Source organism: Erinaceus europaeus, chromosome 14 (genome assembly GCF_950295315.1).
Source record: "Erinaceus europaeus chromosome 14, mEriEur2.1, whole genome shotgun sequence".
NCBI classification, from domain to species: domain Eukaryota; kingdom Metazoa; phylum Chordata; class Mammalia; order Eulipotyphla; family Erinaceidae; genus Erinaceus; species Erinaceus europaeus.
This window is the reverse complement of record NC_080175.1, coordinates 5,701,232-5,717,043: the sequence shown is the minus strand read 5'-3', so window position 1 is coordinate 5,717,043 and position 15,812 is coordinate 5,701,232. Positions and strand designations below refer to the sequence as shown.

The 15,812-nt window shown below is 44.6% G+C and overlaps 1 protein-coding gene across 1 annotated transcript in view; it reads left to right on the top strand.

Moving 5' to 3' along the window:
- The window catches only part of DMBT1 (deleted in malignant brain tumors 1), an 85,341-nt gene that overhangs the window by 19,754 nt on the left and 49,775 nt on the right, over positions 1-15,812 (top strand). Inside the window, 8 exon segments of the mRNA XM_060171123.1 lie at positions 3,635-3,673; positions 5,114-5,149; positions 5,737-5,772; positions 6,672-6,701; positions 8,868-9,191; positions 11,528-11,557; positions 12,449-12,484; positions 13,076-13,105. Coding sequence (XP_060027106.1) covers positions 3,635-3,673; positions 5,114-5,149; positions 5,737-5,772; positions 6,672-6,701; positions 8,868-9,191; positions 11,528-11,557; positions 12,449-12,484; positions 13,076-13,105 — 561 coding nt within the window.

Genomic DNA, 15,812 nt, shown 5'->3' with positions numbered 1-15,812 from the left:
TATCAGAGCTGAGCAGGACTGGAAAGATGGTTTGAAGTCCAATTTCTGGAAAGTTATCCAACTAGAGGAGGTACCTCAGAGGGAGAAGAAAGAGTAGAAAGAGGACTGAGCACAGCAGTATGAAGAGTTAAGTCCCGTAGAGGGAACAGTAAGTGAGGACAGGACAATGTCACAAGATTGTAAAGGCCATTCGGGCTTCTAATTTTGGGAAAGTTAGCCAACTATGTGAGTCCTTCTAGGGATAAGAGTGGAAGGAGGAGTGAGCTCAGCACTTTGGAGATGTAGGTCATACAGAGGGGACAGTGCGTGGGGGCAGGGCAATGTCAGAGGGCCCTGAGGAGTGACGCCAGGGCTGCCCCTGTGTCCATGCAGGTCTGCCTGTGAGGCTGATGGACGGAGGCAGTCCTTGTCAGGGCCGGGTGGAGGTCCTATATGAAGGCGTCTGGAACACTGTGCAGTGACGGCTGGGATGAGCAGGATGCAGAGGTCGTTGGACTGTGGCTTCTCCGAGTCAGCCCCGGGCAAGGACAAGTTTGATCAGGGCTTGGGGAAAATTCTCTGGGGCTCTGTGCAATGCATGGGGACGGAGTCCTCCTTGTCCCAGTGCCAGAATGGTGGCTGGTACAAGCATGAGTGTGGCCACAAAGATGATGCTGGAGTTGTGTGCTCAGATAATGTGCTCACCTGCTTGCTCTGTCACTTGTGGGCTCTGGTTCCTGGTGTGAGCATGGGAGTGGAGGTTGTCATCAACCACAGGTCAAGGTGCATGCATGGTACAGCTGTGCCCTCAGCCTCATCACAGTGAGCTTACGCAGGAGAAAGGTGGCCCCATTATACTATCACGGTGCATGTGCGTGAATGTTGGCTTCTACCTGCCTCAGGCACAGTGCATGAGCAGGAAAGCCACTGAATGTGCTATACTACCATGGTGCTTGGTGGGAGACCGGTTTCTTTGTATCTCAATGTCATGGCATATACCAAGGAGAACAGCAGCTTTTTCTAATTGTATACTTTATTATTATTATTAAAAGAATTTATTTATTTATTTTTTAATTTTTTAATATTTATTTATTTTCCCTTTTGTTGCCCTTGTTGTTTTTTATTGTTGTTGTAGTTATTGTTGTTATTGATGTTGTCATTGTTGGATAGGACAGAGAGAAATGGAGAGAGGAGGGGAAGACAGAGAGGAGAGAAAGACAGATACCTGCAGACCTGCTTCACCGCCTGTGAAGTGACTCCCCTGCAGGTGGGGAGCTGGGGGATTGAACTAGGATCCTTATGCTGGTCCTTGGGCTTTGTGCCACATGCGCTTAACCCACTGCGCTACCACCCAACCCCCTAATGTATTTATTTATTAATGAGAAAGATAGGAGGAGAGAGAAAGAACCAGACATTACTCTGGTACATGTGCTGCTGGAGATTGAACTTGGGACCTCATGCTTGAGAATCCAGTGCTTTATCCACTGAACCACCTCCCACCACTATTATTATTATTTTTATCATCACCATCATCATTATTATGCCACTAGGGTTATTGCTGTGGTCTGGTGCCAGCAGGATGCATCCACTGCTCCCAGTGCCCATATCTTTCTTTCTTTCTTTCTTTCTTTCTTTCTTTCTTTCTTTCTTTCTTTCTTTCTTTCTTTCTTCTTTAGTCTTTCTATTTTATTTGATTGCATAGAAACTGATGGGTGTGAGAGATTAGTTAAGGAAAGAGAAATAGAGATGCCTGTAGAAAGTGACTTACTTGCTCCCTGAAAGTGAGGAGCTGGAGCTTGAACTGGGGTCCTTAATCATGGTGATGTGTATGTGCAACTCTGTGTCACCCTTACCAGCGTCCTTATTATGTTTTGTTTATCACCACCATGGTTATTGCTGGTGCTTGGTGCCTACACCACAGATCCACAACCTTTTTTTTTTTTTTTTTCTCTCTTGATAGAGACAGAACTTGAGAGGAGAGGGGGGTCATAGAGAGGGAAGCAGCACTGCTTCACCACTGGGGAAGTTCTCCTCCTGCAGCAGGGGACCCTTTGTGCTTATCTTTGATGCCTGCCTTTGTGACCCCCACAATCCATGCTGACTCTTGGCCTGGCTGGGTCTCTGGCTGCAGATCCTGGAGAGACAAGTGTACATCCATTCTCACCCATGGCCTTTCCTGAACCTGTAACAGGATCCCTTAGGTCAGTCTAAGTAGAGAGGAACACTGTATTTCAGCATATGGGCATATGAGTTCCCACCAGTTACAATGACTTGAATTTTTGGACACATGGAATTTGAGAAGAAAAACCATCTCCATTTTTCAATAAGAAAAGTTGGCCCTGAGGTAAAAGCAAAGATACCAGTTCCAAAGTGTAATCGGTTACATGACGCCAGTGACCTTACTGGGTATGCTCCTTATTTCTCTATCCGTTTATGCCCCTTTCTCCCATTCTGGGTCAGCCTCTGCTATTCGCAGGATCTGTGGTATATGCTCACCCTCATTCTCTCTCTCTCACTGAGATCCTGCAGGTACCTTTTAAAGTGACACAGGTTCTCTAGGCTCTGGTTTTCCCACTAGTCCCTCTGAGTTTTTCACTCTGTGATGATACTGTCCAAACTTGGCTGCTTGGAAAACCCACACATATGGATATTTGCCAGCTTAGCTGAGGATGGGTTTGTGGAAATGGTTGTTGAGTACCACTGACTTCTGCTGAGGAGAGGTGAGAATAAGCCTCATTCTCTCTCTCTCTCTCTCTCTCTCTCTCTCTCTCTCTCTTTGAAACCAGATTTCAGGGCAGGTAGCCAAGATAGTGCAAAAACATGAGAAGGTACTAAGTTATGGTAGTGGTTTAGAAACCACATACCTGATGACTCCAGGTGTACACTGGTAACCTTCCGACTTTTTTATATCTTAGCGTCAGAGTCTGTGCAATACTTCAGAAGAGTCAAGACAGTACAGAGCTCAGTGTCAGGAGGTGGCAAAGGTTTGGTAACAGCCATACTTAGAGATGTGGAGGCACAGGTCGAGCCATAGCAGGGCTTTATCCAGAAGAGTCGCTGAATAGTTGTGCAGAATCAAAGGTGCAAGTGAACCAAAGTGTCAGGGATAGTGCCAGCAAAGCCGAGAGAAGTAATTGAAATAAAGGCTTCCAGCACCTGATACCCAATGACTCCAGGCCCTCACAGTGACTCTCTAGCATAAGAGCCAGAGTGGTGCCTTAAAGAACTCAAATGGTGTCGTCTGGGAGGTGGCACATTGATAAAGCTTTGGACTCTTGAGCATGAGGTCCCGAGTTCAATCCCCAGCAATCCCCAGCAGCACATTTGACAGAGTGATGTCTGGTTCTTTCTCTCTCCTCTTAGCTTTCTCATAAATAAATAAAAATTTCAATAAAAAAAGAAAAAGAACTCAAATGGTACAGGACTCAGGGGCAGGAAATGTGCAAAGCTTTTTCTGTAAAGGAGAAAGCATGCTTAGAGAGATCATCCTAGTAGGGAGGGCCTTGTTCACATGAGATGAGGAGTCAGAAGTTGTGCAGACTTACAGGTGCAGACGGCAGGATTCAATTCAGAAGTGGTGTAATAACTCTACCAAACCATTATCAAGGCTTTCCCCCTGATTTGTAACCTTGCTTGTCTTTGTTACTTCTTCTAGAAGCTACATTTTCCTTCACAATGGAAGACCAAAGATCAGGTAATCATTGCCAACATGATTGTGGGGCTCATCTTCTGGCTCTTAATTATCTCTGACTTTCCATGTGATGGAGTAGGCTCAGGAGTGATCCTCATCCTTGCCATCTGGGAGGGAAAGGGACACAAGGAGGACCAGAACCAGGTTGGGAGACTGTTACCAATGGGATCTTGGTTCACAAGTTCATTAAGATCCACTGGCTGGTGCTCAGTTGGGGCCCTGGAGGCTTTGTCATGGTGTTGAGTTCTCACTCTGAGGGTGGTCTGTGAAATTCACTCTTGTTCTCATGGGTGCTTCCCATCCCAGTGCAATGACATTGGGGCTGTCTTAGGAACTGTAGTGACAGTAAGTTGACAGTAAGTGCTCAGACCTTGAGTGGCAAAAATAGCAGTAGGAAGATGGCAGAGCATCCCAAGAATGAAGCATTTCAAGTGGGGTAGAGGCAGTTTCCATCAGAGGCAAGGCAAAGCATGATTCCCATGTGAATCTGCTGAGTTTCTTCACCATGAGTCTGTTTGAAGTTTAGTGTGCTTTATGCCTGACTTTGATTCTCTTGCTTTCTCCTTTCTTTCTTTCTTTCTTTCTTTCTTTCTTTCTTTCTTTCTTTCTTTCTTTCTTTCTTTCTTTCTTTCTTTCCTTCTCTTTTTATTTTGTTTTTCAGAGCACTGCTCAGTTCTGGCTTATGGTGGTGTGGGGACTGAACCTGGGAGTTTGGAGCCTCAGGCATGAGAGTCTCTTTGCATAACCATTATGTTATCTACCCTCACTCTCCATCTTGCTGCTGCTTCTTTTTAATTTTTTTAAATATTTATTTATTTTCCCTTTTGTTGCCCTTGTTATTTTTATTGTTGTTGTAGTTATTATTGTTGTTATTGATGTCATCGTCCTTGGATAGGACAGAGAGAAATGGAGAGAGGAGGGGAAGACAGAGAAGGGGAGAAAAAGATAGATAGACACCTGCAGACTTGCTTCACCACCTGTGAAGCGACTCCTCTGCAGGTGGGGAGCCGGGGTTTTGAACTGGGATCCTTGAGCCGGTCCTTGTGCTTCGCGACACATGTGCTTAACCTGCTGCACTACCACACTACTCTCTCTGTCTTGCTTCATTCTACTTCCTGGAAAATGAGTATGCTGGGAGCCTGCCAGTCATTCATGTTTCCTCCATTCTTACCACTGTCAAAGCCTTGACTCTCTCTGTGTTAACAGTCTAAGCGGCATCTCCTGTTACTGGAACAGAAGCCCAGTGCAAGGAGGCTAAGGAAATGAGACCATGCTAGACTTAGAGATGAGAGGTCCAGTGTCTTGTCTACATAAGCTTTAGGTTAGAAGACTTTTCAGGCTCTCACATTCAAGGGATGTAGAATTGGCAGCCTGGAAAACCAGCTTTTGTGAAGGTATTCTCTCTAGAATGTGTAACCTGACTGCTCTGTTTGCTCCTTCTAGAAACCACACTTCCCACCACAATGGAAGAAACAACAGGTAAACCCACCATGCTGGAATTCTCTCTGTGCTTTGGCTTTAACTTTAGGTCCAAAGGTGATATGAAGAAACTAAGTATGACTCTGCTTGTTCTTGCTTTTTGCTCCTTTTCCTCCTTCTAGAAACCACACTTCCCACCACAATGGAAGAAACAACAGGTAAACCCACCATGCTGGAATTCTCTCTGTGCTTTGGCTTTAACTTTAGGTCTAAAGGTGATATGAAGAAACTAAGTATGACTCTGCTTGTCCTTGCTTTTTGTTCCTTTTCCTTCTTCTAGAAACCACACTTCCCACCACAATGGAAGAAACAACAGGTAAACCCACCATGCTGGAATTCTCTCTGTGCTTTGGCTTTAACTTTAGGTCTAAAGGTGATATGAAGAAACTAAGTATGACTCTGCTTGTCCTTGCTTTTTGCTCCTTTTCCTCCTTCTAGAAACCACACTTCCCACCACAATGGAAGAAACAACAGGTAAACCCACCATGCTGGAATTCTCTCTGTGCTTTGGCTTTAACTTTAGGTCCAAAGGTGATTTAAGGAGACTCAGTATGACCCTGTTCATCTTTGTCTTTTGCTTCTTCTAGAAACTACAGTTCCTACCACAGTGGAAGAAACAACAGGTAAAAACTACATTCATTATTTCACCTCTCCAGAGTCCTACTCCACTAGGAAAAGATAGAAACAGGCTGGGGTTATGGATTGACCTACCAACACTCATGTCCTGCAGAGAAGCAATTACAGAAGCCAGAACTCCTACCTTCTGTACCCCAAAATTTAGCCAAAGGAGGATAAATGTTAGTGAAAGATGACTAGAGGGTCCTGAACTCTAATTCTGTCAAGACCTGGAGAGAGAAGAGGAAAAAGGAAGGACATTCAAAAGTAGCAAAAAGTGGAGGGATGACTTTGAAAGGAAGAGAAGGCAGGGTCATACAGTAAATTGGAAAATATATGCAAATATAGATAGCTATGGAAAGAATAGTCAACCCATATCTGTGATCTTGGGAGAGCTGATGCAATTTCCAGTGGGGGGAATGAGGATACAGAATTCTGGTGGTGGGAATGGTGTGGGATTCTACCCCTGCTAACTCATAATTTTTTAAATCAATATTAAATCACTAATAAAATAGTTAGCAAAACTACCTTTGTGATTTTCTCTTTTTGATCTCGTATGACTTTCAGGCTCAGATGTGATGGGAGGGGATCCAGGCATGGCATTTCTGTACTTTGTTTTAGTTGAAGGGATGGTGGTAGTAAAGCATGAAGGTTAGACCAGGTGTAATCTTAGTGGCTGTGGGTCTCCTCAATAACAATGTATCTGCTGGGATCGCCCCACTTCCTTGCCACTGTGGTGCTTATACAACTGATTAATTTTGACTCATTGCAAGCTCTCAGCAGATGCTTCTCCTCCTCCTTACCTTTGCAAGGGGTGTTTCTGAGACTCCACTGTCCTGCCCCCAGTGATGTTCACGGGGCTTCATTCTAAACCACTATCTCTTATCCTATGTTCCTTTCTCTGCAGATTGGTGGCACACAGAAAACCTTTCCTATGGTAAGCGCGTTTGAATCCTGCTGAAGCGTTGGTGTTCCGGACTCCATCAACAGACCTAGGGGAAACCCTTGAATTTTTATAAACAAACCTGTTGTTCACCTCTCACCCAACTGGGCTCTGGTTGCCATGCAGAATCATGGATTCCATTTACTTGCCAGCTATAGGATGTATTAGGATGTTCTGTTAGTGTGCGATGGGAAGCCTAGAACAATTTTCTTAAGCTGGGAGGGAAGTCAAGTCTAGGTCATTATGCCGCTGGACGCAGGAGGTCCAGGTGTCTTCCTCTCTTGTCTGACCCTCTCTTGTTCATGTGCCTTTTATATGCGGCAGGGCTTTTCCAGGCTCTAGTCTATGTCTACGTTTCATCAGTAGACAGATTCCCTCTGCTCCAGGTACTGATAAACCCTGGGAGAACTGTGTTTGGTCTGCTTCAACATAGATGTTTCTCCTGAAACTACCTCATAGGCTCTGGTGGGTTTACAGGCTCACGGCAACTTCCATATTCCCCAGGAGGAGAAAGATGGGATGTGGCACTAGCAGCTGCTTGAAACTCTTGGAAGTCTTTGCTTTCTTTCCTTTGCTCTTTTTATTTATTTATTTTTTTCAATACAGCTAAATTCACTTCTCCGAAATTCCCATTTTTACATGTCTAAATGACTGAAAATGGTTATTTACATGAATTAATGTTCTACATAAGCATTATATTTCATATTAACAATGGTTTTATAGTAAATATGATTAAGTCTTTTAATAACCCCCATAGGAAATAAGATAAAAATAAAATATTGATAAAATTTAAGTTAGCATATAGGATAGAGTTAGTATCTAACCTTTCTTGGAGCTTAGTTGTAACAGATTAGCTCTGAACCAATAAAGATGAGGTCAGGCCAGAGAGCTCTGAACTCCAATTCCATCAAGACCTAGAGAAAGAAGAGGAAACAAAAAAGGACATTCAGAACTAGCAATAGGGGAAGGTGTGACTTAAAAAGGAAGAGAAGGTAGGACCATAGGAAAATGGGTAAATATATAAAAACATAGACAGTTGGGAGTCAGGCGGTAGTGCAGAGGGTTAAGCACACGTGGTGCAAAGTGCAACGACTGGCATAAGGATCCCCGTTTGAGCCCCCGGATCCCCACCTGCAGGGGAGTCGTTTCACAGGTGGTGAAGCAGGTCTGCAGGTGTCTGTCTTTCTCTCCCCCTCTCTGTCTTCCCCTCCTCTCTCCATTTCTCTGTGTCCTATCTAACAACAACAATAACTAAAACAACAAGGGCAAGAAAAGGGAAAATAAATAAATAAAAAAGAAACTTGCTTTCTAAAATATGCAATAAATAAAAAAAATATATAGACAGTTATACATATAAAGTCAGCCCACATTTGTGACTTTGAGAGAACCACTATAGTTTCCAGTAGAAGAAATGAGGGCACAGAACTTGGTAGTGGGAATGGTGTGGAATTATATCCTTATTACCTCATCATTTTGTAAATCAATATTAAATCAATAAGGCAAAGCAAAAAAAACAAACAAACAAGAAAAACATGGGGCCAGGGACACAGAAACACAAGCTCTGGATCCTCTTGGAGGTGCCTGTAGCTTACTTTCCCTTCCTCCTTTCCTTTCCTTTCTTTCTTTCTTTCTTTCTTTCTTTCTTTCTTTCTTTCTTCCTTCTTTCTTTTCTCTCACTCTCTTTCTCTTTCTTTTTAAAATAATTTCTTGGAGAGTTTCTTTTAAAGTCAAAAGAAATCAGAAGTTTGAAAGAGCTAGAAGTAGCCTTCTAGTGACTGGCCTCCAAAGACAGGCTGCCTGTTCCTTGTTGGAGGATGTGAGCTCTCTCTTCTAGTCCCTGCTGTAGATGTTCAGGGCACAGCAGACGTAGGCTGATGGTTCTATTGCTTCCAAGCACCCCAGGATGGGCTCAGCAGTTGAATTATTGGGAATTTTTGGATGCAATCAAAGATCATGTATCACTCAACACACATCTGTGGGTTTCTAGAATATCTTATTGAGGGTAAAAGACAATGAAAAGATTTCTGTCAAATCTCGTTGCTGGAAACATTTCCCTGGAGCTACACATGTCAGCCCCTAGAAGATACCAGGTCTAAAAGGACCTCAATACTTGTTTGTTTCAGAGCTCAAGAGAGAATTGATTTTCATGTCTCCTTGTAGGAACAGAGTCAGGTTTGGCCCTGAGGCTGGTGAACGGAGGAGACAGGTGTCAGGGCCGTGTGGAGGTCCTGTACAGAGGCACCTGGGGCACCGTGTGTGATGACAGCTGGGACACCAATGATGCCAACGTGGTCTGCAGGCAGCTGGGCTGTGGCTGGGCCACATCGGCCCCAGGAAGTGCTCAGTTTGGTCAGGGCTCAGGGCCCATCGTCCTGGATGATGTGAGATGCTCTGGACAGGAGTCCTACCTGTGGAGCTGCCCCCACAGTGGCTGGAACTCACACAACTGTAACCACGGAGAGGACGCTGGTGTTGTTTGCTCAGGTGGGTCTTCAAGACCAAAATGCCTACTTATGGGGGATTTTTGTTGAGAATCAAAAAATTTCTGTAAGGTGTTCCAGTTATTTCCGGATTCTCTGAATTCCTTGATATTGCCTGGGGAGCTTGACTCTTCAGATGCTGGCTGAGGTGACAACAGTGATTGAAATGTCCCTGGAGCAGGAATTCAGAGTGGATAAATTAGAGTATCCATCTGTCTTTTTTCCTCCCATTTTCATTTGTGATTAATAGTAGGTGACAAGATTGTAAGATGACAGCGTCTAGCTCCACACCACACCCACCACCAGAGCTCTGTATCCCCACCCTTACCTCCCAAAGATCACCACCAGAGTTCTCACATAGTCTTAGAAACACTTTGCTTCTGTATTTTATTTTTTTCTTTTACAAGTTCATGTGTATCAGTTCTGTAGATTCCACATGTGAGTGAAACCATTTGGTAGTTTTCTTTCCTTTCTTTACTTATTTTGTTCAGCATGATCACTTCCAATTCCATCCATTTTGTCCCAGAGGACCAGTGTCTGTGGGCACAAAATTTCACAGTTACTAGCAATGGATTGCAAATAGATATTTTGTTTTTCCTGTTAGACTCATGACTGGTATTTCCTATATCCACACATCTCCACTATTCCAGGATAATCAGAGAATTTTTTCTGTCTTTTTGACAGAGGGTGAGAGACAGAGAGAGAAGAGTCAGAGACATTAACACAGACCTGTAGCACTGCTCCACTGCTTACAGAATTTTTCCACTACTGTGGCAACTAGGGACTTGAAACAGGTTCTTTGCACATGGAACTGTGTGTTATCAACCTAGTGAGCCACCACCTGGCCCTCACAAACACATTTTTGGGGGTCTTTCCCTAGTCCAAATATCTTTCAAAGTGACCATACTGTGCTTGATAGGTATATATATTCATTTAGCTAGTGTCATTAGTCCAATTAAAGAACAATCTTCTGGTGTACATTGTACTTTGTTAGTGTGTGAATGATTGAGAAGTGGATGCTTGATGGGGAAGGGCAGGAATTTAGGAGGAAATGCTAACCAGCTAAGATACTGGGGCTGGCCAAGTTGCAGATGATACTATAATTTCATCCTGACCTCATGACTGTCAGGCAACCTCACCAATGTGTCCCAGAACCTCCCCTCCCCCGAGTCCTACCCCACTAGGGAAAGATAGAAACAGGCTGGGGGTGTGGATCCACCCTCCAATATCCATGTCCAGTGGAGAAGGAATTATAGAAGCCAGACCTCCCACCTTTTGCTCCCCCCAAAGAATTTTGGCCTATACTCCTGGAGGGGGAGAAATGTTGGGGGAAGATGACTAGAAGTCTCTGAAATCCAACTCCATCAGGACCTGGAGAGAGGAGAGAAAAAGAAAAGAAAGAAAGGAAAGGAAAAAAGAAGGGACAATTGGGAGTAATAAGTATGACTTAGAGAGGAAAAGAGGGTGGGGCCATAGGAAAAATGGACAAAAGTGTGTGTGTGTGTGTGTGTGTGTGTGTGTGTGTGTGTGTGTATAGATGGTCATAGAAATAACAGTAAACCCCTGTCTGTGATCTTGGAAGATCTGGTACATTTTCCAATTGAGAGAATGGGGATGCAGAGCTTTGCTGGTAGGAGCGATGTGGAATTGTATCCATCTTCTCTTGTAATTTTTTTAAAATATTTTTTTATTTTCCCTTTTGTTGCCCTTGTTGTTTAACATTGTTGTGGTTATTGATGTCACCATTGTTGTTGGCTAGGACAGAGAGACATGGAGAGAGGAGGGGAAGACAGAGAGGGGGAGAGAAAGACAGACACCTGCAGACCTGCTTCACCGCCTGTGAAGCGACTCCCCTGCAGGTGGGGGCCGGGGGCTCGAATCGGGATCCTTACGCCGGTCCTTGTGCTTTGCGCCACGTGCGCTTAACCCGCTGCGCTACCGCCCGACTCCCCTTCTCTTGTAATTTTGTAGATCAGTATTAACTAAAAAAGAAAAGACATTGGGGCTGAACTTGACTTCTGCAGAAGCCCTAGGAAACCTTGTCAGTCCCCAGTCTGATTGCACTTGGGCTGTTATAATTAAAGATCTTGTCGAGATAGCTCCTGAACTCATTAGTGCACTTCTGTAGAGTGTCTTGCCTGATGCAGTAGCTCTCATGCCAGTGACTATTACACTGGAAGAAACTGTCAGGCTCGTGGAGGCAGGGTTGACGGTGGGAAGTGGTGGGGTAGCAGAGAACTCAAGCATTCTCGAATCCCATGTGAATCAGCTGAGTTCCCTGACACGGATTCTGTCCAGAGCAGCATGTGCTTTGTGTCTGACTTCTCTCTGTCTCTCCAGCTGTGCAGATCCATTCTACAGCCTGGCCAGGTGAGTACCCAGGGACCCTCCCTGCTGGCCATGTCCTTTTTTCTCCTGCCCAAACATCCCTTTTTCTTCAAACTCTGGGAGAGCTGCTGCTGTTTCCTATTTCTGTGGGACATACTCATTTTCTCTTATTGACATCACCTGGTGCTTCTGACTAACCATGGTGCCCAAGAAGTCCCACGTCCCATCAGTCTTTTTACTTGGCATTCAGTATGCTACCTCCAGGTTGCGTCACCAGATACATGAAGATGACCCATTTGCCACAGAGCTGTGGGCATTTTTGGGGGAGGTGTGGGGAGGGCTCACATTGAGAATCATTAAATGGCTTCATCCCTCTCTTGGTCATCTATCCTTTTGACATCCTGAGATATATCTTAACTCCAAGTGCCAAGGGTGGTACCATGAAAGTAGAGGATGCTGAGTCGGCTCAGTGCCGCTGGGCTCCAGATGCACGTCAGGAAGCAGCCTTCCTCCTCGATTCTGTCTCCCAGTCTCACACCTGGGTGTTGCCTTGGCTGCATCAGGCAGCGCAAGTCCCCTGAAATCTTGCTGGGCTGGAATCTTTTCTTTCTTCCACCCCATCCTAGATTCTGCTTCTCTGGATTCAGCTTTAGAGTCTCTAAGAAATGCCTTATATATCTGGAGAGTCCATGACTCAACACAGGGAGGTGGCTAGTGTGTGTAAGGACAAGACCCCGTGCCAGATCTAGAGAGGGGAGGTTGCGGGCTGAACACAGCTGGGCCCTGCCTATGTGGCCTGCTGAGCAGGTGGTTTTGCAGACTCACAGGTGTGACTGGCAGGGTCTGGGGTGGAATGGCTTCAGTGTCAGAAACCTTTCTATCAAGGGCTTCTCTCCGTATGTGTATCCTCATGACTCTTTCTGCTCCTTCTAGAAACCTTATTTCCCACCGCACTTGAAGAAACATCAGGTAATTTTAGCAGCTGTCTTCCTGGGGTTCACTTTATGGCTCCATCTCAACTGTGGGTGGGAAGTTGAGGGAGGAGTCTCAAGTGAGTTCTTCTCCACTCTTGTCTCTTGGGAATGAAAGGGTAAAAGGAGGAGTCTGAGCACAGAGTCAAGTCTGGATTCGTGACTGAGACATGTTCACCAGTGGGGTTTAGGACTAGAGATTCATCAAAGATTAACCTGCATGTGCACAGTGGAACCCTTGGGGGTCTTGTCATTGCTTCTGTATCCTGGCTCTGGGATGGTCTGGGCATCTTTCTAGGTAACTGTTGGCACTCATTCTTGCTGTTGTCATGGGTGTTTCTCATCCTAAATGCAATTTGGGGGGTGTCTCAGGCATGGTAGTGGTTGGAAATGAACCTTCAGTTTCAGAGAGGTAAGAGTGGCAGGAGGAAGAGGCGGCAGCACTTCACAGACCGAGAGACTCAAGGTGGCAGAGGCAGCGTCCACCAGAGGCAAGCGCAACAGGAACCCCATGGCAGCCTGCCCCGTTTCTTCGCTTAGTCTCTGTTGCGAACCTTGTGTCTGACTCTCTTATCTTCTTCTCCCACAGCGACTTATCCACTCTCCACAAACTGGCCAGGTGAGTTTCCACAGACCTTGCTGGGTGTCCCTTTTTCCTCTCTCCTACTACTGGACTTGGAGCTTGACTTTTGAGTTCAACTTTAGAATCCGGTGTTGTATCCGTGTTGCAGAAAACAAGGAGGAACCATCTGGTACCCTTGGTTCAGCAAAGAATCCAGCTGCCACTCAGAGCTTGTTGGGGAGAAACTTGTATCTAGACAGAGTTTGTGTTCTAGAGTTCTAGGCCCAGAACCAAGGCCAGGGATAACTTGTATAAGGACTGCAGGCTGGGAGCAAAAATCCTGATTACAGAATCCAAACAGCAGAGTTAGGGGTAGGACGGCAAGGGGAGGGTATCTTATTTTTCACCCATCGCTCAAGAACTGAGAGCTGGTTACTTGGTTACTATTATCTTTTCTTGCACAGTTGTATCTAGGTGGTAGGGTGGTGGTTAGGTTTGCCTCAGGGCTTAAAGGAACAGGACTTAGAGGAAACTGAGGTCCAATTTCAGAGGGGAGCAGAGGGGGTTACTACCTATGCTTCAGCCGAGGATGGTAGTAGAGACTGGGAAAGGATGGTGGCCTGGATTGGGCGTGGGGTGGAAAGGCATCATTTAAAACTTAAAAAAAAAAGAAAGAGAAAGAAAAAAGAAATCAGAGTGTAGACAGAGCACCCACAAGCACCCAGCAGTAGCCCCACAAATTGTGACATGAAGCCTTCACATCTTCTCTTTTTTTTAATTTGTATTTATTTATTATTTTTTGTTTGTTTTAATTTTTTATTTATAAAAAGGAAACATTGGCTAAACCATAGGATAAGAGGGGGACAACTCCACACCATTCCCACCACCAGAACTTCATATCCCACCCCCTCCCCTGATAGCTTTATTATTCTTTAACTCTCTGGGAGTATGGACCCAAGGTCATTGTGGGATGTAGAAGGTGGAAGGTCTGGCTTCTGTCATTGCTTCCCTGCTGAACATGGGTGTTGACAGGTTGACCCATACTCCCAGCCTGCTTCTCTCTTTCCCTAGTGGGATGGGGCTCTGGTGGAAGTGGAGCTCCAGGACACATTGGTGGGGTTGTCTGTCCAGGGAAGTCTGGTCGGCGTCATACTAACATCTGGAACCTGGTGGTTGAAAAGAGAGTTAACATATAAAGCCAAACAAATTGTTGACCAATCATGGACCTAAAGGCTGGAATAGTGCAGATGAAGAGTTGGGGGGGGGTGTCCTCCATTTTGTAGATAGCTAGTAGGCATATTTTAGTTATATTCCAAAGGACCTGTGGCTATACTAGGTTTTTTTTTTTTTCTTTTTCGTTTTTCCCTTGAGCCTGAAATCTGATATGTGGGTGGATCCAAGTTATTGTCTGGGGAGATGATGTCATGGCTGGAAAAAGGACCAGAAAGCTGGATCAGGGAAGAGAGTAGCTCCCTAATATGAGAAAGGGGTATAACTATTGTTGACTGTAAACCCCATCAGTTTGAACTTCATATCTTTTTTTTTAAATAATTTATTTCTTTATTGGGGAATTAATGTTTTACATTCAACAGTAAATACAATAGTTTGTACATGCATAACATTCCCCAGATACTCATTTAACAATACAACCCCCACTATGTCATTCATCATCTTTCATGGACCTGTATTCTCCCCACCCACCCACCCACCCCAGAGTCTTTTACTTTGGTGTAATACTCCAATTCCATTTCAGGTTCGACTTGTGTTTTCTTTTCTAATCTTGTTTTTCAACTTCGGCCTGAGAGTGAGATCATCCCATATTCATCCTTCACTTTCTGACTTATTTCACTCAACATGATTTTTTCGAGGTCCATCCAAGATCGGCTGAAAACGGTGAAGTCACCATTTTTTACAGCTGAGTAGTATTCCATTGTGTATATATACCACAACTTGCTCAGCCACTCATCTGTTGTTGGACACCTGGGTTGCTTCCAGGTTTTGGCTATTACAAATTGTGCTGCCAAGAACATATGTGTACACAGATCTTTTTGGATGGATGTGTTGGGTTCCTTAGGATATATCCCCAGGAGGGGAATCGCAGGGTCATAGGGTAGGTCCATTTCTAGCCTTCTGAGAGTTCTCCAGACTGTTCTCCACAGAGGTTGGACCAATTGACATTCCCACCAGCAGTGCAGGAGGGTTCCTTTGACCCCACACCCTCTCCAGCATTTGCTACTGATCCCTTTTCTGATGTATGACATTCTCACAGGAGTGAAGTGATATCTCATTGTTGTCTTGATTTGCATTTCTCTGACAATCAGAGACTTGGAGCATTTTTTCATGTGTTTCTCGGCCTTTTGGATCTCTTCTGTGGTGAATATTCTGTCCAAGTCCTCCCCCCATTTTTGGATGGGGTTATTTGTCTTGTTGTTGAGTTTGGCAAGCTCTTTATATATGTTGGTTATTAGACTCTTATCTGATGTATGGCATGTAAAGATCTTCTCCCATTCTGTGAGGGGTCTCTTGGTTTGGGTAGTGGTTTCTTTTGCTGTGAAGAAGCTTTTTAATTTGATGTAGTCCTATAGGTTTATACTTGCCTTACTCTTCCTCGTAATTGGATTCGTTTCATTGAAAATGTCTTTAAAATTTATGCGGAAAAAAGTTCTGCCAATATTTTCCTCTAAGTATCTGATAGTTTCTGGTCTAACATCCAAGTCCTTGATCCACTTGGAATTTACTTTTGTATTTGGTGAAATACAGTGAT